This window comes from Brassica rapa, chromosome A03 (genome assembly GCF_000309985.2).
Source record: "Brassica rapa cultivar Chiifu-401-42 chromosome A03, CAAS_Brap_v3.01, whole genome shotgun sequence".
Taxonomy (NCBI): Eukaryota; Viridiplantae; Streptophyta; class Magnoliopsida; order Brassicales; family Brassicaceae; genus Brassica; species Brassica rapa.
The window spans coordinates 10,190,785-10,216,328 of record NC_024797.2 but is presented as its reverse complement, the minus strand read 5'-3'; the positions used below and the strand labels follow the sequence as shown (position 1 = coordinate 10,216,328).

The following is a 25,544-nucleotide window of genomic DNA, read 5'->3' as shown; positions in this document are numbered from 1 at the left end:
CATATTAAATCGCAGTGCCCAATGGGCACGAGAATCACCATTGGAACCACCGCATAAAAGATTGAAAATGGTTTGACTGAAATGTGATTAGTTGGAGATGTTTAATTGCTGTTACGTAGACGTGCGTTAATTATTTTAAATGGAGGCTTTCCAAGTCAGACTGACATGTCGCAGCTTATTCATGGTTCAACGCTAATCATAGAATATTGTACATTTAATAACTAATTTTGTTTATGGTTGAACGCTAATCATATAACATTTTAATAAATAATCATTCTAGAAAGAATTCTGACACTTCTACCAAAAGAAGGTATTTTGACACTTAATAATACACATAACCTGATAAGTATTTGCTCTAAATGCAATACTATTGTTTTACGTTTGTCATCGATAATTACGTTATATCACTTGAGATATTGAACATGGCATCGACTCATTTATATGCATGGTTGGGTCGTACTCCTATCTCAATTATTAGATATTTGGCCCTGAAATGTCAACTCGTCCAAAGGGAATGAACTCTGTATATATTTACGAATTTAATGATTTGACTTTTAAATTACAGCATGGACCTACTACCAATAGATGAGAAATATTTTTAAATTAAGCTCCACCATAAAAAAAATCTATTTTATTAATTAATTGTATCATATAAATTCATCTCCATGTGTTTCAATCTTTTACAACATCGTTTTATAATTATTTTAAAACTTGCAAAAAGATCTTAACATATATAGAAAAGGAAAGAATGAGCACATATATCCGCAAAATATGCAATTTCAAGGGGGACGAGTATGAATTTGTACGAATTTTAATTTGGTAAAAATGTAGTAGCTGTAATGTTCATACATTTTCCATAAAAAGATTCATATCCGAATTGATCACTGAAATGAAACCTTATATTGAATCATTTAACAACTAGTATAATTTTATTATATTTCTTGATTGAAAGAGTCAATGCTCATACATTTATAAAAGTAAATAAAATGGTATATTCCCGAACAAAGTATGTTTTCTAAAAGTTAACTTATACAACTAAGATTCCACATATTAATTAATATTTACTATGTTTCATATTGTGTCATTCTAGCATTATATTTTTTGTTTAATAAAATGTCATTTATATTTCTCATGCAAACTTCCATATATAATCTATTTCTTACTCTTTCAAACAACCAATAGATTTTTATTTAAATTATTATATATTAAATAAAAAATATTATTATATATTATTACTTTCTTAATCCACGTAAAATGTGTCTAAATGACACTTTTAAAAACGGAGAAAATATGGTAAGATATTATATTTAACATACAGAAAATCTGGAGAGTTACTTTTATCTGAAAACATTGTTAAAAATATAAATTAATAATTGATTTAACCAATTATTAAAAAAATTAAGTGTAATTGATTGAATAATTTTTAGTAAAGTTAAAATTAACATAGAGAACTTAAAACATCTTAAACTATTTTGAAACATTAAAATCTTCTAAAACATTGTATTGTAATGAAAAGAAGGGAGTATTAGAGATTTCAACAATGTAAAAAAAATCAACATTAATTTCTCAAGTTAGAGTCTTTGAAACGTGTCTAAAATCTGACCCGAAAAAAGGTAGAAAACTATCACGAGAACTTGTTGTGAGAGTGACTTAATTCAAAGCATCTTTAGAAGTTTTGGAAATCCAATGCAATATCTTCGAGTCGATTAAGGACCAGAAACAATTCGATAACAATTTTCGATTAGTTCACATTTTCATCATTTAATTTATCTAACTAGATTTTGGAATAGTTGAGTTGAGAGTAGAAAAGGAAGGAACTAATAAGACTATTGCGTTGGAAGTGGAAACAATACACAGGCTCCGAATGGTAACTGCGGTTTGAACAGTGCGAGACAAGCGGTTTAACTGTAGTGCGGTTTTAACAGTTATAAAAACGTATAAATATATGATATATGTAGAAATTTTTGTTACTGTTAACTGCGGTGCGGGGCGGGGCGGTTCGTAACATTCGAAGCCACAATATAAGAAAGCTACGAACTAAAAACACAAAAAAAAAGAAGCTAGTTGCTACTTGGTCATTGAAACTTTTTGCCAAACCATCGACTACATTTTTTTTTTTGAACAACAACCATCGACTACATAACAAACCTGATTTAGTAAGTTTTACTCCAAATGATCTAATACTAAAAGAGTGGCCGAGATGCACCACAGATTAAAACCTGATAAATTAGAAAACTTCAATCTTAGACATCCTCGATCTTCATGCGCGACACTCGTGATTTTTGGTTTTCTTGTATAAACTAACATGAGTTAATTAGTTTTTTGGGGGTATTAACACTTAGTTAGTTGTGGTTAGGTTTGTTAAGTTTGTGGATAGATCAATACAGCTTTTAGTTGTGTATGTAAAAACATATTCCTTGTCCAAATAAATCATTTTCCCCGCTAGAAGTATAGCTAGCTAATTTAGGATTTAAGGATTTTTTGTGGAAAGTGGTGAGGAAGGCCATTCCAGTCAGCTCCAACTTAGCTACTAGAGGAGTTCCAGCCTTCAACTGTAAGTCATGTGATATGGGGGAGGACGATCTCCATGTTTTCCTGCATTGCAAAGTTGCGGATCAGGTTTGGAGGTTAGCGCCACTGGTATACAGACCCATCACCTCCTTTACTTCGATGGCCTCTTTCATAGCCGGTGCAAATCAACTTACCGTTCTTCCCCCCACGGGTGTATCAGTTCCGCTGTGGCCATGGATACTATGGAATCTATGGAAGGCAAGAAACAAGCTCTGCTTCGAAAACAGAGCATTTTCCGGTATGGAAATCATCTTAAAGTCCATCTCTGATGCAAGAGAATGGCAAGTGGCACAATACCATATACTCCAAACCTCCACGCAAGCTCCTGTATGCCGAGGTCAGCCTCGTACTACTGCAGTGTTGGAAGCAGTATCGCGCACTGTGATATGCAATGTTGATGCAGCATGGGACGCACTATCCAGGAATTGTGGTATTGGGGGTATGTTCTCAGGATGGAGCCCGTGCCCGTCACTGGCCCCTATTTGCGAGTCCCGCAACTTTGTCTCATCGGCGTTAATGGCTGAGGCCCTCGCCATCCGTTCGGCAGTTATGTATGCTGCCTCGTCGAATGTTAAATCCCTTATGATCCGGTCTGACTCCCTGTCCCTCGTCAAGCTACTGAAGGAAAGAGGCTCGGTTCCAGCTTTGTTCGGCATTTTATTCGATATCTATCATTTTAGTTCTTCCTTTGATGTTGTTTCCTTTTCGTATGTACCTCGGTTGAGTAATGTGCTGGCTGATTCCTTGGCAAAATCAGCCCTCTCATTGCTAAATTCCTCCGGGAATGGAGTGTAGACTCTCTCTTTAATATTGAAATGAATGTGTTTGATAAAAAAAAAAAGAAAAAAAAAACCCTTTTTTGTAATGGGACGGATAAAACGGAATGGAACAGAAAGCAGGCCCAGAAGCCCCAATTGATAATTCTTTAAAGTAGGCTACATCCATATACTATAAAGACTTTGATGAGTTGACGCAGGCTGCACTTCTTAATGTCTTAGACGATTGTAAGTTTTTTACTATATTAGATTGTTTCGACACTAGTGTTTTTATTTGGGCATCATCCCAGAACATTCACTTCAGTGTTCATAATGAAATTGTATTCCTCATCTTGTTATTTCACGGGGTTTCCACTTAATATTAAGTGGCAATATCATCTATGCTTCTTCTAACAATCTATATAGGAACCAAATTTTAGCAAAAGAAAAAAAAACAAATTGTATAGGATTTAATTCCAGTCTGGGTGACATCTATAAATTAATACTTCTCATACTCTCTTTGTTTTACAAAAAGTATCACTTTAACATTTTTCATACATTTAAAAATGAAATATATTTATAAATTTAATAAATACTGCTTGAGATAAATGCAAAATATTTATTAAATCAATGTTGTTTACATAGAAATTATAAAATAACATTTTTTTGTATAACATGAACAAATTTCAAAATAAAATTCTTATAAAACAGAGAAAATATAAAAGAGTGAACATTAAATCCATCGTGTTAAGTCATATTTAGTATTGTTAAACTTAGATTTATTGTGAATTTTTATTAAATTAATTAATAATAATTGAATTATATCGGTTTTAAATTTATTATATATATTAATCATGATTTCATCTTAAATTCAAATTTATTATGCTTTCAAAATAAAATAAGTGAATTGATAATATAAATCATGTATTAATTATGTCACATCAAAAATTAGTTCATATTTTCATAAATATACTTTGATTTAATGATTAAAAAAAGGACCTTTGAAGACATCAGATTCGAATAGACATGAAAGGGTCCTTATCCAAACATACGTGAAAATATATAGCCGCACACGGTACACAATCTCAAATGTTGATTAAAGTGCAGCCCACGGTTTATTGGCATGTGAACTGTGAACATTTATCTCATCTTGATGGACAATGTTTTTTTTCTTGAACAAAGGCTTTTGCTCGACAATGCTCCCCGCCCCAGCCATTTGCTTTGTTTTATATAAAAATATAGTAATTCTTTAGCTTAATTTGGTTTTGGATTTATGATGTCATTCAAAAGAAATTTTATCTAGAAGTGATACCTGGACTGGTCTATTTTTGTAACCGTTTGAATTTTAAAGTTATACGAAATAATAAATAGTGCTATTTGGATTTTATATAGTCATTGTTAATCATTTGGATACTTGTTGTGATTAAAAAAATTGATGGATACGGGCTAACAAATCTCTAAATTAATTAAAAAAAAAATCTCTAAATTAATGTTCTTGGCAAACTAGTTACACGTTTGAAGCTATTGACTACATCGTAAGAACCTACAAACTAATGTCAAGGTGTGCTTAAAATAATGTTATTGGTATTCTTGCGACTTATGTTATGTCGGACGTTTTGTAATCCCCCGAAAACTTATGAGCACTTTATAACCTATGAAACATTATATTGTAGAAATATTTATGATCCGTTGCAGAACAGAAGCATTGGAATTCATTGTCCACACTGTTATGGGTAATTATCATCTTAAGTCCTAACCTAAGAATCTGAAGAAAATAAAAAGGTTCAATAATATGTTATCAGATGGTAGACACATCGTCAATATAAGATTCACGTGCGTTACATGATTGGAATAATCGAGCTACATTGATAATATGATATACTATATGGATAAATGTAAGAAAAATGAATGTATGGCGCAACTAGTTGGGTTCTGCTGCGCCATAAAAAGGTGAGAGTTCCAAGGCAATTGGGCTGAGATCTCAGAAACCACAAGAAAAAGCTTTGGTTCTTTTGCTGTCTTTGCTTCCTTCCTTGCCACCTCATCTCTCCCATGCAATATTCACATTTTTTCTCTTTTTATTTTTTCATACAATTGATAGTTTTTCTTTAATTTTTTTTTAATTGATAGTTTTGTGGATGACAAACAAAAACGTAAATCCCTTGGAAGAGGAGGTTTTGTTAGTATATATTATCAATTCCAACGTTTCCAAGAGTATCTAGATAGCATATATATATAAAAAATCGACTTCACCTCTATTTTTTGTTTTGTCTAAAACAGAAATCATTATTTAGAAGAAAATAACATATTTAATGTTTAAAGGAAAAAGGAAAAAATACTTTAAAAGCATACAATAAAGAATAAAATTTATCTATATTATTATTTTAATTTTAGAAAACAACATAATACATTAAAAATGGTATATGATTAACATTAAAACCACGAAAAACTTTGTTATGATGAACGTATCTTCAAGATATGTTTCTCTTTTTTTTTTGGTGATACGTGTACTCAGTATTATAGATCTTATATTAATACAATTCTTGGTTTTTATCAGAAATGTCACAAAGATGATGATGAAATCATAAATATTGTTGCAATAAACAAGTGTCATAATTTCAATTATCTTCGAACGGTTTTGAAGATCATATGTTTATTGCCGGACTACCGTGACTTTTAATATTCATGCATCAGAATAAAAAAATCTTAAGATATACGTTGATATAATTTTAAATCGTAATGTTATACTTAGTCAAAAAAAATCCTACTATTTTTATTAATATTTTCAATTTCGTCAAAAACACTTGCCGGATTTGCGATTCGGGGGTTATAAGTATTTTCCATCCAAAAATCTTAAACATATTTTCTATAATTTAAAGACATATAATTTTGAAAAAATTAAAATCTAGACCAATATCAAATACATGCAGGCAGGTTTGAAAGTATTATATCGACTTCTTATTTCTTTTTCTTTAAAAGGCCTCCAATTGCATGATTACACAGTAATTTCAAATACTATATATTTGTACTCTTTGACTAAATATATATTTGTATATTAAAATGAGCATTTAAGGATTGGAGGAAAAATGGATTATATAATGGTGTGAGTTCAGTTTTCTTTTTCTTACCCTAGAAGCATACATAAATATCTACGGTACAGGTACGCAGTTTAATAGATATTAATTATTTAACATGTGAGTGTTTTCAACATCTACATAACTTTTGTTAAAATAGTGTGTAGTATTGACCAAAAAAAAAGTGTGTAGTATCCAAAATCTATAAATGTTTCTAATTATTATTAATCGGGCAAACTATTTGACTGACGCCAAGTATTTTTCAAGAATGGTATGAAGACTAAATGAGCTGTTCATATATCCATGAGTGGTTTGATAAAAGCGCAGATATATTTACTTCTGCACTACTCAGTTTCTCTGCATCTGTATTTCTGCCCCTCCAGTGGCAGCAGCTAGCAATGCATCTGCAACACTCTCCGAGTGCGCAAATTAATTTATTTTTTTCTATTTCAAAACCCAACTAATAAAGTTGTTTTAACAGTTAAAAACCCAACCAATAAATTGATTTTAGCCGATTCTTTGATTTATCAATTATGTGTGGACTGTAGGTTTCGAGTATACAACCGTTAACTCTATATGTAATATCAGTTCTGATTTCTAAAATATCTGAAAACATAAACCCTTTCTAAATATAAGTAGTTTTAGTTAAAACATCAGTTTTAAAAATTTGTTAGTTTTCAAAAAGTATCATTTAATGTTTAAATTCAACAACCATAAAAAATATATATATTATTTTATTAGTTACACAATATTCAATAAATACATTTCTTTGAAATTTGAAAACAATGTATATTTTGAAACAATTTTTTTTCTTCTAAAATTACTTACATTTAAACGAAAAGAGTAAAATATTTGGCATACTATGAATTGAATGAAAATAAATACAGTAGAATCTCTATAAATTAATACTCGATAAATTAATAAATTTCGCCGGTTTCAGTTTGGACCGATTCAAAATTTGACACAAATCGATAAAATAATAAGATAATATTTTTTTAGAAAATTTTATGTAAATATATGGTCCATTAAAATTATAAATTAATAATTTATATGTATACATATTTTATATAAGTAATAACATATTATTATATTGTTTGCTTTATATTCATAATTGAATTATCTTTATATATTTTTAACACTTAATCTTTTTTTGATGAGATTTAGTAATTTTATATCTAAAACCATATTTAAGTTCTGTGCAATATAACTTAGATACACCAAATAATATAATAAAGTTAATATAAATATAAATTTCAAAAAAACAATTAATTTTTATACACTAAAATCATATATTTTTCTTATCTTAAAATAAATAAATCTTAAAAGAAGAAGTCTAAGAAATGTTTTGTAAATTAATATCTCTATAAATTAATAAAATTTTAAAATTCCAACGTCATTAATTTATAGAAGTTCTATTGTACTAGTATTCATAGGTAGAACTTTAGTTCCATTTCTAAAGTAAGACGAGAGCTTGATTAAAAATTTATTATACTTTATACAGCTGTTTAACAAACTATAACTAAAATCTTCTCTAGTATATTCTATGTTTTTTACTTTTGAAATAGAATAACTCTAAAATAGAGATAAATTTTCTCTAATGTATTTATCTATTTTTTATCTCAAAAAATATTTTTTTAAAAATATATTAAATTTTACGACAAGTACCTTTATTTATGAGAAATGATAATTGACTTTATTTACTTATAAAAAAAATTTCATACAATTATAACTTTGTTTAGACTAAGATGTTCCTTAAATATTATTACGTAAATCAAAAGTGTGATTCTATTTTTAAATAATGTATTTTAAAAAAAAAAGTTGTCTTGGTTATAACCATAAAAGTTTAAAAGTTAAAGAACTATTTTAAAAATAAAAATATGACTTTACAATAAAGATGAAAATAGCTTAAGAGATGCTATAAGCTAAATTTAACATCACAATTATAGAAACTCTATTAAACTTAGTAAATTAAATGGATGTTTGAGACTTATATATGGATTGTCAACATGGATGGATCTGAGATTTAAATATATATATATAGTTCATGTTAATTTTAAGAAAAAGGAATGTTTTATCCGACTATTTTCAGAACCGGGTTGATTATCAACACAATGATTAGAACTATTGAACTATGTGAAGTTTATAACACCAATAGATGTTTGGCCTCGTTTTTGTAGACTTGACGTTCAACATCCCAGCTTCAATCATCTTTCCATGATAATCTAGTTGCAAGACGGAACGATTGATTTGTACTTGGCATACAATTCGTTTTTGTGTTTCTTCTTGTATAAGCTTTTTATGTACCTTAGTGACAACAACCAAAAACAAAACTTAGTAAATAATAATAACAACAAAAATGTCATTGGTGGGAAAACAAATGGGCTAAGTAAGTAAAAAGAAAGAAGTGAGAATGAAGAGAGTGTAAGTATATATAAAAAGAGAAGCACCGCCCTAATCCACCATTCACAACCGTGACATTCAAACACTCTTCAGTCTCTCTTCCTTCTTGATTCGTCCTCTCAATTTCTTTAATCCATTTCTCTTTCCTTTCTTCTTCATCTATGGACCCTTTACCTTCCCAACAACAACAACAACAACAACACAATCTTGACGATAGTATCCAACAAACCCTAACCCACAATCCTCAAACCGATTCCACCGACTCAACCTCCTCCGGCCAACAACGCAAACGTAAAGGCAAAGGTGGTCCCGACAACTCTAAGTTTCGTTACCGTGGCGTCCGACAAAGAAGCTGGGGCAAATGGGTCGCCGAGATCCGCGAGCCACGTAAACGCACTCGCAAGTGGCTTGGTACTTTCGCCACCGCCGAAGACGCCGCACGTGCCTACGACCGAGCCGCCGTTTTCCTATACGGGTCACGTGCTCAGCTCAACTTATCTCCTTCCTCTCCTTCATCAGTCTCTTCTTCTTCCTCCACCGTCTCCGCCGCTTCCTCTTCTCCTTCTTCCTCATCTTCCTCCACTCAAACCCTAAGACCTCTCCTCCCTCGTCCCTCCGCCTCCTCCTCCGCCTCAGCCTTTGGTCATTACGGTGTGCCTTTTACCAACAATATCTTTCTTTCTGGTGGGACCTCTATGTTATGCCCTAGTTATGGTCTTCTCCCTCACCAACAACAACAACAACAACACAATCAGATGACGCAAGTGGGACAGTTCCATCACCAACCGTATCAGAATCTTCACTCGTTTAATAACAATAATAAGATGGGTGATGTGGAGCTCACAGATGTGCCGGTTGCTAATTCGACGTCGTTTCGTCATGAAGTGGCGTTAGGGCAAGAACAAGGAGGAAGTGCTTGTAATAATACCAATTATTTGATGGAGAATATGAATTCTCTAACTGGCTCGGTGGGTTCGAGTCTATCAATATCCACGGCCGTTGTTGATCCGGTTAGTTCTATGGGTATGGATCCGGGTTATAATATGGTTGGTGATGGATCTGCTACGGGTTGGCCTTTTGGCGGAGAAGACGAGTATAGTCATTGGGGGAGTATGTGGGATTTTGTTGATCCCTTCTTGCTTGACTTTTGATCATATGGCATCGATTAGGAACCCTAAAGGTCGGTCAAGAACATTAAAGATTCTGAGGATTCATTTTTGAAAGGAATCAAGGAGATTACACTCGATGAAGAGCTTTGCATGCACAAGTTTGGAGGATTTTTTACATATAGATAATTAAGAGGATGTTTTTACTGCTTTGAAGATTTTTTTAGTATATTTTCAGGGAATTCGTAAAGGAGATTACGGTTCCAATAAAGTATATACATATGTGGAAGAGGAGGAGAACGGTGGGAAGTTTTATGCGAGTTTATTGGTTCAACACTTCATAGAGTGCCTCATAGGATGATATTTTCGATTTTGTTTGACTTTCAGAGGTTTATATATCTCATTTTATCTCTGAGAGTTTTATTTATTTATGTGTACTCTTTAAGTTTGAATTATATATACTATAATATGAATGAAGGGAAAATATGAGAGAACACGTTTCCGAGGAAAGGTCACCTCCGGATGCATATATTGTTTTGTTTGTATATCATCGATAGTATACTAATCGATGATCATTTGCTGTCGATGGAGGGTTTGTAGCTAAAATATACAATATATATTTAAATAAGTTTTGTAAGCTATAGTTATGTTGCTTGCAAATCAACAATGTGTGTTTTAATTATTTTCTTTTGTAGAATCAGTGTTGTAGAATACCGTCATGTATTATATAATACTCGTTTGTAAGTGTGATTTTGAACAGTTTCTAGTATTTGATAAGAATTACTATTCCAAGTGAAAAGAAACTCCTATGACTATAATTTTCTATTATGTGTAGAACAGTTACATGGATATAAACAGATACCTACTTTGTTGCTTATTTATGATCGCAGCGCACCAGGTCATCATATTGGCCATTACAACTCCATCACTGCTGATTCAGTTCCAATGGTTGCAATGAACTGTTAACTCTTCAAAGTTTATGGACTTGATTTTATCATAGCTCTCTCTGTGACTTCCTTGTGTATTTGGTATTAAAGCGTATTATAATTTCTTTTCTCTAATCGAACAAACAAAATAGTTCTTTCCATGTGTATCTTTTAGCAAAGGTTTTCATCATATGTTGTTTTATTATTGAGATGTATAATACTAGTAGTCAACACTGCTAGAATTATACAAGAGAACAACTCGTTTATACAAACTTACACCAAGCCGGCTATCAAATATGTAAAGACACATATTTCATATAAGGATGACAAAGCCCAAAAACACCAGAGCGAGCTAATTAAGAAAGCTATTTTCTCTCCAAGCCTTTGGTTCTATATCACTCATGTCCAGTTGTCTTAGTAGATTCTGTAAACAATGATTCTGCTTAAAAGCAAATAAATTCTAGTTGGCAAAAGAAAAATTTCTAGCTTAGAAATTAATTAACAATCATTCTTCTAATTTCTTTAGAGTTGGGGAATATATTAGCGTTAAGGCCCAAACGCTTACAACGTTAAGGCCCAAACATCTAGCTAGGGTTTTCAAGGGTATGGTATATATTAGCAGTGACGCTTCATTTCTTCTCTTGTTACCGTCACCGTGAATCCGCATTTTGAGAAAAAAGTGTCTTCACCATGAGAGCCAAGGTACGTTGTCCATCTCCCGAATCTTGTCCAATACATCTGTTTATCACTCTTCTAAGCCACATTTTAAATCGTGTTTTTGCAGTGGAAGAAGAAGCGTATGAGGAGGTTGAAGAGGAAGAGACGAAAGATGAGACAGCGATCTAAGTAGACATAGAGAGATTCCAAGTCTTTTCAATCTGCTTCCTTGTTTCTGTTACTTTCCCTAAGTACTTTTGTTTGATCTTGCTTCAGTTTTATCTTTTCTTGGCTTCGTTCTTGTCGGATTTGTATGGATCCTACATTAATGTTAAAGCTTTATCTATCTAATCACATTTTCACCAGTTTAATTACAATTCTTGCAATATCTTATAACTTTAAATTGCTAACAAAACAAATGGGTTTGTATTCTACTAAGATATCACTGTGAGTAGTTAGAAGAGAGGAACCATCTCTGCCTTTTGCTTCTGATCCTACAAACCGATGAAGTAGTCAATGATGTGATTCGGTTCAACGCAGCGCATAGAGATTGCTTCAAAGCTTTTACTGATGTAGTAGTTGCTGTCTCTTTTAAGATGAAATTGATTCTCATTCTTCCTCCAACGCAGATAATCTCACCTTGTATTGTCTCGAGTTTAAACTTTGTGAGAACGCTAACGATCTCTGAGATTGCTTCGGTTTGATCTGGACAGCAGAAAGAAGCTTTGAAGATGGTTGTGTTGGAGTTGGTTTCAGGCAGGATGGTTACTTCGTCTGCTTCTGTTGGAAGATCTTGGAAGATTGGAGATTCTTTTGCTTCTTGTTTTAGTTCCTTCACTTGTTCAATCACGCTTGCTAAGAGTGCTGCTTTGTCTAACTGTTTAAGAGTCAAAACCCGGTTTACTTCAATTGATTTCATTACTAAACCGCAACATTGTGAGACGACAATGCGAGATAAATGATGTGATTTGATTTAAAGAGGTGTCTTGTCTGTAAACAACCACCACATATGTCGAACCGAGTCGGATTAAAAAAAAACGGTTTACTCAAATTGAATTAGTTTAAAGCCAAACATTCAAATCTCTATCTTGCTGATAATTTAAGACATTATCCATTATCAAATTACAAATAAAGCAACAACAATTTTGCATAACCGAAATAAGGTAAAAAACCGGTTTTCAAAAACCGGAATTGATGACTAAACCGAAAGCATTAAGCTTAGATCAAAACCGGTTTGCACAAACCGAATTGGATGACTAAATTGAAGCTTAAAAGAACATTATATTTCTGTCTGAATAAGGGGTGTTACCTTGTCGGAATCAGGGACGAGTTTCCGGAGCGCGGAGAGGTGAGAATTAATACGGTCACGGCGTCTCTTCTCCGCTAGACGGTGGCTTCTTGAAACCGACTCAGCCTTGTCGTTCCCACCGACTAATTCATCAGAGGAACCAAGGTTAAAGCGGCTAAGATCAGAATCTGAGGAACCAGGTTGTAATAATGACCATGAGACCATGTTATATGGACTTGTTGAATCAGACCACTTGGCTGCTGCTGCTGAGTCGTACGAGTTCTCCATCCTCGAGAAAACCAATATACTTTATTTTCTTATTTTTAAATTATTAAATAGTATATATTTTTTTGTTTATATTTTTTTGTGTGGGTAGATTCTGAAACTCAGAACTGAAAGAGGTGCTGTGTTTTTTGTTTTGTTTGGAAGATGTAAGTGGAACTGAGTTAGATACTCGGGTTCGATCTAAATAATGAAAGGAGGAGAAACTAATGTTGATGGTGATTGGTATGTATTAGAATATGTATAGTTGGTTTGTGGTTTGGTTAGTGAGAACCGGTATAAACCGGATATGTATATAAACACTTGTATCTTCTTCATTTACGATTAACAGAAACAATTATAATTTCCAGATTCTCTTGTGTTCATCTTCCTCACGAGAGCTTTGGTTTCTGTTCAACATCAAACTTCAATTCCTCTAATATGGTATCAGAGCCAATCTGATCTTCTTCCGCTTGATTTCGATTCACTGTTCCTCATCATCTTCATCACATCACGTTCTGGTTCATATTTTGTTTTCTTGAATCGAGCTTGATCTCATCGATTTGAGCTCGGATTGTTTCGTTTCTAAGCTTCATCTCTCCGATTCAGGTTGATATCACTGATTCTCAGCTCAATCTCCCTGATTCGAGTTACTTTAGAATCGTTCTTTATCTGTTCGAGCTTCGTTTTCTTCCGATCGTGTTTCATTCCGATCGCGTCTTCTTGTTTCCGATCAGTGGTGATCGTGCTTCCGTATCCAATCGATTGACGATCGATTGTGTTTCTCCATCGGCGGAGTTCGTTGCGAGTTCATTGTGCGGCGGAGTTCGTTTTGCAGTGGAGTTCTGCGGCTTTGTTCCGCTGTTTACGCCTTTGTGCGATTCCGATCAGAGTTGATCAAGTTTCTTTCGGTCAGTGTTGATCGTATTTGCGGCTTCGTTCCGCTTGATTCGCCTTTGTGCGACTTATTCCGATCAGAGTTGATCGCGTTTTCTTTTGGATCAGAGTTCGTTTGTGATTCTTGTTCAGCTTTCTTGTCAAGCTGGATTCTCTTGCAGTTACATTCTCTGCTTGTTGATCAACGGATCTGTTTCTTCAAGGCGATTCATCATCATTTCATATCGTCTTTGACGTCAGCATCTCCGTTTGATTCAATGGCTTCTGCTTATCCTCCAACACTGGTTCAAACTTGTTCTTTAGCTAAGTCATTCCTATCAGCTTTCCTTTGTGAAGCAACCTCAAAGATCAAGTGTGAGTTCAGCAATGGTTCTCTATGCAGACCACCAGAGAGTTATTTCACCTATTGTTCTTGGTGTAGCTTCTCTGAACTGGTCAGTGTTTGGTTAACACACTCAGTTTCTAGGCATCTAGGTTCTGGAACTGTCTATTGGTGTGTTGCTTATAAACTGCAGAAGGTTTCAGAAGATAAGTTTAAGCATCAGCATCTTTGTCGACAGGGGGAGAAACGTTTGGCGTGTGAAGTAGATGTACTGGTGTTGATGATCTACAGAGGATTGCAAGTGATAGCTCCTCTTGCTCATGGTTTGTTTATCACCTTCTATGCCATTGAAGCTGCTGCACTGGTTCAACATTTAAGCTCCTCGTTTCGTTTGATGTCACTTGATCAACATGCTTATGCAACAATTGATTTCTGGCTGAAGTATATCACGATGGTTGTTGGTTTCAAGACTTCGAGTACGCTCTACGTGACGTTGTTGTTCAGTGTTGCTGAGAGTTTGATTTTGTTGTGTGGTTCACACATTTGGCGTGATGTGGTTTGTGCTGATGTGGTTTATTTTCTGGGTACAAGACATGAACTTCAAGAGCTTGACAGATTGCTACAAAAGATGGAGATAATGTCTGAGACAAGCTATTTCTTATTGAGTGGAGGTCTCATGTCTGCTGCTTCTCGCTATCACAAGCTCATTAAGCTACTTATTACTTTGCAAATGCAGAGATCTTCCACTGGTCTTGTATTGAAACAGCTGAAGCATTATATGCTTGCATCTCCTGTTTTACATCTCTCTGCTGCTTCAGGTTTTCTGCACTTTCTCAAGACTGATTCAAGATTTGTCTCAGCCTATTGGCTATCTATGCAGCAAGATGTGGTTTGTAGAAGACCAGACGAAGCTGAATATACTTCATTGGCTATTGCTTCTTGGGAATGGGATTGGTTCAGCTATCTTCTACTTTCTGTTGTTCTGTTCAGTGGCAGTCAAACAGCCTTGATCCTTCATGATCTGCAATGGCAACAGAGTTTTCCATCACTCTCTCTACAAGGACTGAACCGAGCCTTTGCTTCTACTGATCATATTAATGTGGCAGGTTCTGGTTGGTTCAAGTTTATACTTGATCTCCTTTATTGTTCTCTACCAAGACCACCAGAGATTCCCCTATTCACATGGTTTTCAAGTCCAAGATGCAAGTTCCTTACATCTTGAGGGGGAGTATTAGAATATGTATAGTTGGTTTGTGGTTTGGTTAGTGAGAACCGGTATAAACCGGATATGTATATAAACACTTGTATCTTCTTCATTTACGATTAACAGAAACAATTATAATTTCCAGATTCTCTTGTGTTCATCTTCCTCACGAGAGCTTTGGTTTCTGTTCAACATCAAACTTCAATTCCTCTAATAGTATGATACTACTCATTCTAGACTTTTATTGGTCTGTTTTTTCCTTTCATCATCAACTTTAAAACTTGCACTAATTTTTTATTGCCAATGCTTTGTTTTATCATATTTAAAGTCAAGAAAAGCATGAACAGAACGAAACTGTTTCCCATTAAATTCATGACTCGGACCATAACAAAATAATTAAGATATACACGGTGTTTCTTTTGCAACGCCAGCATGGTACTATAATTAGATATATTTAATGCATGTTGCTTGTTCGTCTATGCATGGTCGAGTGAAAAACTGTGCAGTTAGGTTTGGTGATGCTGCCGATGTAGTTGATATAGGACATAGTTTTCCTGTGAAAAGATAGAGAAAGACCAGAATAAAGCTCATTTAAAACATGAGTTGAAGTTATAAAGGTATTTGAAAATTTCCCTAAAACTTTTAGAAATTTTTTCTTAACCGCACATTTTTTCTTGAGAAGTAAAGCTTCAAAAGATTGTTTCTCTTACCATACTGTATTTTGAATTGTGACAAAGTGCAAGTTGAAAAATTCAACCGTACAGTTTTTTCTTTGTTATCGCTCACAAGTTAAATAATATTAGTAAAAAAATTATATAACTTCATCATTAATCATATAAAAAGGTATTTTTATACCCTTATCGCTCTCCTGTAAGTTTCTCTATATTTTATATGTTCCAATTTCTATCCAGAAGTATAAAACAATACTTTCCAATAAAGAAAAATGAAACTATTTGTGTAATTTGGGAAAGAAACTGCTATGAGCATCGACAGAAAAAAAAAGAGCTTTAACTTAGATTTGGTGGCGCTTCTTGTCACATACTCACATGCGGAAGATAAGCCTTTTATTTAGTAATCAGTAGATGTGGTGGTTGTAATAAGTCACTAAAACTTACTATTTTCAAAATTTTAATTGAAAATATCTTAAAATGTGCGTTAATCAAAGATATGTAGGGCTAAAAGTGACACTTCGAAATCAGCAGTTTCATACCACACATTGATATATAATTATGTTAAAGATTGCACTCAGATTCGAGTTTATCAAGCCATTGGCATATTGTTGTTCTTATAAACTACTTAACACTCCAGTTATATGAGCAGATTTTTATCATCAAATTTATGGATTAGAGTTAATTAAAAAGATTACAAATCTGAATGATAATTTATTTCTGGCCGACAAATTTATATCTATGCAGTTCATTTTAGATAGTAGGCTCAATCAACTATCTTTAAACATACTATTCAATTTCATTTTAATTATCTTCTAAGGATTTTGTTTTTGTTTTTTTTGTCAGCAAAAGGATTTTATTTTTGTTTCTCAAAGAATGGCTCTATATTTTCTGCATTGCTTTATTACGATAATTTTAGGTTTATATTATTTTTAGCTTATCGAAGTAAACTCATAAATATATTAATCAAGGATAAAACAGAAATATGGTAACATTGTTTTTAATATGTGAAAATCTTACTACAAAAAAAATTGTGATAAAACTGAATTAGTATACAACACAATATAAAGAATTTAGCTAGTTATTACCAACGGCTAAGTAATCTTTATATATAAAAGAAGCATTGTATCTCTCCTGGGCATGCCAGCTCGGATGCCACGTCGGAAATAGAAGCTCTCTCGCGCTGCCACGTCGGATCCGCACCGTATCACTAAAGTGTAATTAGAGATGTTACGGGCTTGGCATTTGGGCCTTATGATGTGTTCGCCTGCGGCCCGATGACCACAGTCTCCTGCTGGAACCCTAATCTCCTTCGTGTTCTCCGCTCTCTTCGATCTCCAGAGTAGTTAGTCAATATCCTAACTTTCTCACACTCACATACGTTATCATTTCTACTTCTCCAATTAAACACATTAACTGTTAGTCTTCCTCTATCTATACATCTCACAGATCTCCCAGTCTTTACTCAGACCCTCAATAATAGCTGGGTTTCATAACCGCTTCAAACTTCTCACCTATATATAGTTCATGTCATACACCAGGGCCGTGCATCTCAAATCAACTCACATATTTTTGAAACCCGCATAGATTTCATCCAGTAGTCGAAATGTCCTCTGGTGCTTCTGTTGCTCAACCAGCCGTCCGACACTCAACATTTGAACCTCTACGACTTGGCTGTAAAAATGGATGAAAAGGTATCCCTTTTATTACTTCCTCTTGGTTTCGGGATTTAGGATGGAAGCATGAACTAATCTCATCGCTTCCTAAGACGTAACACTAGAGGACATTTCGTTTATGGGCAATGATTTTGATTTTGTTTGTTGATTTTGTGTCAATTTTTTCATCTATCTAAATTTAAATACAAAATCTTTCCTTTATGATTTAAATCATTTGATTTAAGTTTTCAGGGTTAATGATTTGATTTTTTATGATATTGTTCTCAGATTGACAGAGCATACCCGCTTGAATTCATGAAAGTTGGGAGAGTTGTAGTTCATTTGAAAAGAGAGGATGAGACTTTACTCAATCCTGCCATTACTTCAAGTAAGATCACCTCACGTATTTATTCTTTCTTGGTTCTGTCTCCAACTTTTTTGTAGAATATATGTTTTTCGTCTTTTTTTATTTTGTTACCCTAACTGAGCTTCTTGGGGACATGTAGGAAACTGTATTAACCGAGACCAACCATTCAAAGACCATGGCATCTGATAGATACTATAAAGTAGATGTGTAGCTGTAACAGAAACAGGCGGCGACATAACCAAATGACAACACAATCGTAGTTTCAGATGATCAAATAGTAAACCAAAGGGAAAGACTTTTGTTTAACTCACCAACCATGTATAGCTTGGAGGAACGATTGCAGCCTGCAAAAGACCAATCAAAAAGGCAGAGATTGTGACCAGCACGATCCAGATCTTTACTGTATACATAAAAGGTTATGCAAAAGTGTTAAGTACAAGATACATGAAGATATGATCATGGGTTTTCGAGAAGTTGTTCAAGGAATCACTTATCAAGCCTAATATATGAACTAATAAATCAATGAGAATGTTAAAATTTTCATTTGCTGACACTGCAGACTCAGGCTAACATCATATACACAAATTCCAATGTACTGAAATGATCAGATCCTATCAGAACTGATAACCGGATATTCTTTCTTAGTCCAGTTAATTATTTTACCAAAAAAATTCAAAAAGTTAATGTCTCACGGTTTCTCAGGCGAAACACACAAGAAATTAACCTCTAAAACGGGGAGGAAACGAACGTAAACCACATTTCATAAATCTGGTCGTGACCTTCGCTATCTCTCGCATGAACAAGCGTGACTGTCTGCCACTGCCTGACTTTGTCGTCAACGTAAAATACTACATTTAGTTCATTCGGGTCCTTCCGTAGAATGCAAATAATGATATATGTTTCTCTTTAATCAGGACGGTGACGATGATGACTTGCATGGGAACATCTCAGCCCTTCCTAACGTTGGCATCGAAGGTAACAAACGTGTGGAAACCTCATCTGCAGGAACATCCTCCAGTGGTCCTGCCACCAAGAAGCCTCGCCTTTCAACAACTTTGAATGTCGTCAAGAAAGCACGAAAGGCGTAAGTGAACATGATGTAGTTTCTAGAGTCAATTTTCCTCTTTCAGTAATGCTTAGGCATCAATGTTGGTTTTTTTAAATTTTAATTCTTGAGTCAAATTTCCTCTTTGAATAATTCTTAGACATCAATGTTTTTTTAATTTTCTCCTTATCCGGAGTTTGCTATGTTTTTTCTTAGCTATCGTGAAAATGGTATTGAGTTTAAAGCATAACTCTGAGTTTAAAACCGAAGAATACAAATATATAATACTCTATGTTCGGTTGTAGATACATTTCATAATAAGCCAACGATGAGTAATAAAACATAATTAAATAACCAACGATGGCTCAAGATTGAAAATACACTTATTCGTTCTACATTTATAAAGCCTTCAAGTACATATGTTTTGATTTTAAGAACACGCCACAATACCCAAGTAATTACTACATAATCAGAAGACACATATCCACCTAACTTAGATGGCATACTTATTAAAACTTCCACTTCTTAGATCCATGTAAAATATGGCTTCACAGCTAAAAGAACATGCTCATCAACAAGACATTGAAATAATTTTAAAATTGCCTAACGACTTATATTTTATAACATATAAATATAAATACAAAATATGCTGCACAAAACAAAATACAAACATATAATCAAACCTATAGGAAAATGTAAAATAATTACATAATAAAAGTGAGATTTCTTTATTAGCTAGATAAACATATGATTTTTTTAATAGAAATGAATAATAAATATATTTTAAAATAATTTTCACAAATTGAGATGAAACTAAATATTATTTTTTCTTACATCCCGCCCGTAGGGCGGGCCGAGCCTAGTTATACATATATGATTAACTAACTTGATAAAACAGTATTTTCAATTTTTAACATCAAACTGTAATAGCTTCTGTTTAGTAAAAAAAAACTAATAGCCTCTGTTAAACACTAGCTACATAAACAGAAATGATAGTCAAAACTGGTGAAAGTTTAGTAGTATGGTGAGATCCCAAAGTAAATATCAAAAGAGATTCAAACGATATGTCGATATACCTAATTATACTTCTACTAGGTGTTTTGTCGGTAAGTGCTAGAGATTTTATAACTACTTATTAATATATGTATTATTAATTAAAAAATAATTTTAAATAGTTATTTATGTTTTAATTGAAAATTCTTATGTATTAGAAATTTTTAAAATTTTCTTTGTGCACTATATTCATTATTAATAAATAATATATAAATCTTAGAGATCACTTGATATTCTCTTTCAATTATATAGAATTAATAATTTTATTTAATATTTAGTTATGCATTTTCTGTTTTTAACCTTTTAACTATTTTATTAAAATATATATTTTTGCATAACAACGCAATATTATTCTAAAAAAGGATAACAACACAATATATATAGGAATTATTTTTTTAGTTTAAATATATTTTTAAATTATAGATATTTTTTATTAATTGTAAGCACTTATCTAATCAAATAAACACTAAATTTGTTTTTTTTATATAATTTATTTAATTTATACATTAAGGGTATAAATAATATTAATCGTGCTAACTTTTAACGTGAGAAAGAAAATAAAACATTAGGTTAAGTTTGAAATTATCTGCCCTAGTTAATAAGCCTCCCGATTATATGAAAGCGCTCGTAGCTTGGTGGTAAAGGAGGTACAGCTGTACTGCCCGCCACCCGGGTTCGAGTCTTGGCCACAACGGATTTAACATCCCTTCTGTTGGGGCGCTGGACCCCTTTCGAGGGGATAGTTGGGAATGTGGCTGCCCAGATACCAGAGTTATCAAAAAAAAAAAAAAATAATTGGCATCTTTTCAATGCAAATAATTTCATCTTGCAATCTTTTGTTACTATGATAATCATATCAACTACTCGAATGCTTTGTTAGTTTCTTTTTGTTTTTCCCCGTCGTCGTATATTCCATCTATGCGTGGCTTTTTTCTATAAAGATCAACTAGCAACTACCGACAATGAATACTTGTCTTCTTTCTCTTTTATTTGGGCTCATGGTTGAGTTGCTTCATTTCTTATTTTATTTATACGCATTTTTAACTATTGGTGGCACTATTCTTTCACCTCGTAGGTTGCTGAACACTTCATGACATTCGTTTTTATAGTAAGTTTTTTTTACATTTGTTTTTATAGTAAGTTATAAACTCTCTCTAAGCTTTCTGGTTTCCAATAAGCCTACCTTTGTTGACACTCCCCTCTCTTCTCTCTTTTGAATGGTCTTTTTGTGCATTGATTTTTATTTTAATGTCCTCGCATTCACATATCTGTTATACATTGTCTACACATGATAAATGAGTAGCAAAAACTAATACAAGTCGAGATATAATTGACCTTCTCCTCTCTTCTATCTTTGAATGATCTCTAGTGCATTGATTTAATCTGCTACAGAATCTTAATGTCATTTACAATCACATATTTGTTATATATTGTCCACACAAATGAGTTGCAAACTAATATATACAAGTAGAGATGCTGTGGTCAGCTTAACGGCACCGAGCGACCTAACCCTAATTAACGCCGGTTTGTAGAGCAATCTGCGGTTAAGCGACAAAGACATAGTAAGAGCAATGGGTTTGTCGGGCCATGCATGGTTCTTCCTGCCCTTTAACTTTTTTTTTTCTTTTTCTAATTCTTGATTAATTTTCATTGAAAAGAACATGAGTTCAAAGACAACGCAAGTAGTTGCAAACATGACAGTGCTATTGAAAGTTAACGTCTGATGATGACAAAACTTTTTAACCAGTCAAGTAGAATCAGGAAGACAACAAGTCTATGTCCTCACTTAACTGTTGTTCAGAGAACCTCGTGGCTTATTTTCCAGCATATGCAGCCATCTTAAGCCTCTCTGTTTCTTTCATCTTCACAATCTCAAGGATCGCTTCAGCATATTCCTCCACAGTCTCAGCAAGAAAGCCTGTTCTTTGTCCATCTTCTTCCAACACAATGTCCATTTTGGGTCCAGCCGAGTTGTGAGCTGCACCACAAGTAAAAAAAAGCCAGATGAGCCTTAAGAAGATATAAGAGTAACTGAAATTCTGAGATAAAAGCCTTAAGTCTCACCTATTGGGATTGCACCAGCAGCCATGTACTCAACAACACTAATTCCAAAGTGTTCATCTATCATCCCATTCCCATGCATTTCTTCAATTGCATTCCCTAGCAGTGCCACTAGTTCCCTACAATATAAAGCCCATAGGATAAGAATCACAAAAGCTCTGTGTATTACAAGAAACAAGTTTGAATAAGAGCTTTGAGCAAACACCTGTACATCAGTACATGGCGTTTCTATAGAACTCTACAGTCACTACCAACAAAACAAAAACCTCACTAGCAAACCAACAGAAGTTAAATCACTAACTAAGCAAGGAGAAACCAAAACCTCTTGGCGATTGAAGCGTCGTTGTTACATGGAGTTCCTTTGAGGACACAAGAGATCATATCCAAACTAATGGTTGGGTAATGAGTATAGCAAACGACTTTTCAACCAAAGAGGCGAGCAAGAGGGTAAGTGAAAGCGTATCTACTAGTGTAAAGGAAGTACAAAGGAGTGAAATTTCGTAAGGCTTCCCACGCTAGATAAACAGAGCCAAGACTCTGACCATTATATTAAAGCTACATCTCTTCTTAAATCAAATAATCCTATATGCTAAATTGTACCGTATAAAAAAAAAATATATATATATATATATCTATATACCAAGGTGAGATCTAGAACTCTCAAGTAAATGAATATGGAAACTTCTCATTTTTTAACACTTGGTAAACTTCATTAATGTCAAAAGATATCTCAATCTCGAAACAGTTATGAGAGAGGTAAACGCAAACCAACATAGAAAAAGAAACTCAAGGAAGAGTTCTCTATCCAAAACAGAAACAGAGGCTGCAATGCAAAGGCATTATCGGGTCTTAGTCCGGGTTAGTGGCTGCAGCTGCTTCTGCTTGGATCAATTGGTTAAGCCACGACGGTCCAGCACGCCCTATGTAGGACTGATAACGATGATCACGGGTAACACTGAGAGCAATTGCATCCACACAGAGGTTACCTTCCTTACGAACGAAAGCAATGCTCCAGAGCCTGAAGCTTTCCAGCTGTCTCCGTATGGAGTTGAGCATAGCTCCGTACTGAGGAAAGGACTCTGGATGCAAGATTGCCTCCCCTGCAATATAAGAGGGCGATTCAAAGACAACTGCATCAAAATGACTAGTTGCCAAACATTCTATAGCCCACCGGAAGCTTAGAAGGTCTGCCTCCACACTAGATGCAACCATGGAGTATGACCGACGTCCATGAACCAGAGGTTGTCCCATGTGATCACGCACCATCCACGCCGCTCCACAGTTCCGATTGGCGTCTAGCCATGACGAACCAATATTGCATTTAACAAAGGAGGGGCAAGGTTTTCGCCATCCTAGAATAAGTCCAGAGTGGACTTGATAGACTGTTGTTGATACTAAACCCCTCTGATTCAACTTGTTTGAGATGGAGACATTGTTGTCTTGGCAAAGCATTGGAACCATCTCAAGAAACTCTTCAACTTGTCTTCCTTGAAGATAATATCCCAACCCTAAGACCATCTTCTCTAATGTTTTTGTGGTTTTGAGAATAAGTTTTATGAATGAAACCACATGCTTTGGCTCAACATCCCAAGTCAAAATCTTTGGAAAGACCATCGCTTCCGACCTCCAGCGTTGATCCGAATATATCAAGCCATGCACATCCAACAAGTCGTCAAGAGACTTCCCCTGTCAACAGAAAAAGATTCTCAGTTGTGCAAACATATTCCCAATATATCAGATTCTTCAAACTCGCCAGTAGAAATGGGAGCATAATAAGAGATGCTTATAGATGGAAAATATATATACCAGTAGGGTGCCATTAACGAGCTTTGGTTGCACTGTTAGCTTCTTCAGCTGAGGTGAGTTTTCTAGCACCGTTACTAAGCCAGGAATTACATCTTGAGAGATCGTTGTCTCAAGCGTCAAATCTTTAACCTTGAAGCTCGGAAAAGGAAGATGATGGAGCTCGGCAACAGATAATATCTTTAAACAAAAAAGAGCACATACATATAGTAAATACCAAAACAATATATATATCAAGAAGAAAGCAAAAGGCTGTGAGCACCTGAAGTGGAGATCTCTCTCAAGCTTTTAGAAAACTTTTTTAGTAAAATATTATTATTAGTGAAAGACTAGTTACGGATGCTAAGATAAGAATTATGTTTTAATGATATCTAAGCGATTTCATAGAGTGTGAATGTATTATTGCAAATCAAAACCTAACATGAGTAGTAGATATTAGAGAATGCAGGAATGTATACCTTAAGAAGGTTAGGCCCAAAGGTAAGTGTCTCTACGTTCTGCAACTTCTCTACCATCTTTTGCATAATAACTTGAGGAAAACCATCCGTCAGTATTTCAGTTGACATTACGCTAATCTCTAGGTTAGCTTCGGTTAAAGAAGAGACATCAACTAAAGTACATTGATACAAGCAGCTTTTCAATCTGAGACAACGGATATGTGGTGCCACAATTTGGATTCCCGCAGCACTAATGGTTGCTTCCAATGTTCTCAGACTTAGAGATTTGCTGACATCAATAACCTTCAGCTCACTGCAAAAGTCCAACCTTAGGCGTTCGAGAATCGGACTACCAGATAGAATCCTAGCCATGCACTCCTCAGAAAAATTGCAACAAAACAGTGACAGTTTCTTCAGAGATGTCCAAGACACTGAGCTTGTGGGAACCTTCATATCAGAGTAGTAGTTGTGTACCGAAAGTGTGAGTTGTTTGATAGTGGAACTGAAGTACAAGAACTCAGGTAAGTTATACCTATAATAACGTATATCCAGCAACATATTCTCCACATTCTTGGACATGGCGAACTCTATGGACCTGTTAATGTCAGGAGACTCGATGGACCTGTTAATGTTATCGGCATAGAGATGAAAACTCGTCATCTTGTGAGCCGTGTAGCGAGCTAGGGTTTTGTTCATCGAATCAACTTTAAAATTATGCCCGTTCCAAACGAGGTAGAGAGAAGGTGTACCAGACCATACATGCCTCCATCGTTTGGACAAGGTGGAAGTCTTGACGGCAGTTGCGGTTTTAAGAGAAGAGAGGATGTGTTGTAGGAGCTCATCAGGCAGAGAGCTGATGGAGTCTACGCCGTCTCCATCTCGGCCCTTGTTCGCCATCTTATTTCACCACATGCTGAATGACAATATTTTGGATGATATTTCCTTATGATGAAATATTCTTTTAGGGTTTGTTATGGAATAGCTTTTAGTTTTT

The 25,544-nt window shown here is 34.3% G+C and overlaps 3 protein-coding genes across 3 annotated transcripts; 1 reads left to right on the top strand and 2 right to left on the bottom strand.

Annotated features, from left to right (window-relative positions):
• Positions 1-638: 638 nt before the first annotated feature.
• Positions 639-11,860, top strand: LOC103857918 (ethylene-responsive transcription factor ABI4). Its single transcript, XM_033289098.1, has 2 exons — positions 639-11,534; positions 11,617-11,860. The coding sequence occupies exon 1, from the start codon at positions 8,962-8,964 to the stop codon at positions 9,949-9,951; it is 990 nt and encodes a 329-aa protein (XP_033144989.1). The 5' UTR covers positions 639-8,961; the 3' UTR covers positions 9,952-11,534; positions 11,617-11,860.
• On the bottom strand, positions 11,731-13,127 carry LOC103857920 (transcription factor bHLH51). Its single transcript, XM_009135174.3, has 2 exons — positions 12,799-13,127; positions 11,731-12,366 (listed from the first exon to the last, which is right to left on the bottom strand). Exons 1-2 carry the CDS (start codon positions 13,063-13,065, stop codon positions 11,932-11,934), a joined length of 702 nt encoding a protein of 233 aa, XP_009133422.1. The 5' UTR covers positions 13,066-13,127; the 3' UTR covers positions 11,731-11,931.
• Positions 13,128-23,159: 10,032 nt separating this feature from the next.
• On the bottom strand, positions 23,160-25,506 carry LOC103857915 (putative F-box/LRR-repeat protein At3g18150). The gene is made up of 3 exons (XM_009135172.3): positions 24,572-25,506; positions 24,117-24,293; positions 23,160-23,996 (listed from the first exon to the last, which is right to left on the bottom strand). The coding sequence occupies exons 1-3, from the start codon at positions 25,445-25,447 to the stop codon at positions 23,160-23,162; spliced, it is 1,890 nt and encodes a 629-aa protein (XP_009133420.1). The 5' UTR covers positions 25,448-25,506.
• Positions 25,507-25,544: the final 38 nt, after the last annotated feature.

Coding starts and splice junctions, on each gene's coding strand:
- LOC103857918 (XM_033289098.1), top strand. CDS start 8,962: ATGGACCCTTTACCTTCCCAACAACAACAACAACAACAACACAATCTT.
- LOC103857920 (XM_009135174.3), bottom strand. CDS start 13,065: ATGGAGAACTCGTACGACTCAGCAGCAGCAGCCAAGTGGTCTGATTCA. Junction 12,367..12,798: donor TCGTCCCTGATTCCGACAAG/GTAACACCCCTT, acceptor ACTCTTAAACAG/TTAGACAAAGCAGCACTCTT.
- LOC103857915 (XM_009135172.3), bottom strand. CDS start 25,447: ATGGCGAACAAGGGCCGAGATGGAGACGGCGTAGACTCCATCAGCTCT. Junction 24,294..24,571: donor TTGGGCCTAACCTTCTTAAG/GTATACATTCCT, acceptor TTTTGTTTAAAG/ATATTATCTGTTGCCGAGCT. Junction 23,997..24,116: donor TCGTTAATGGCACCCTACTG/GTATATATATTT, acceptor TTCTGTTGACAG/GGGAAGTCTCTTGACGACTT.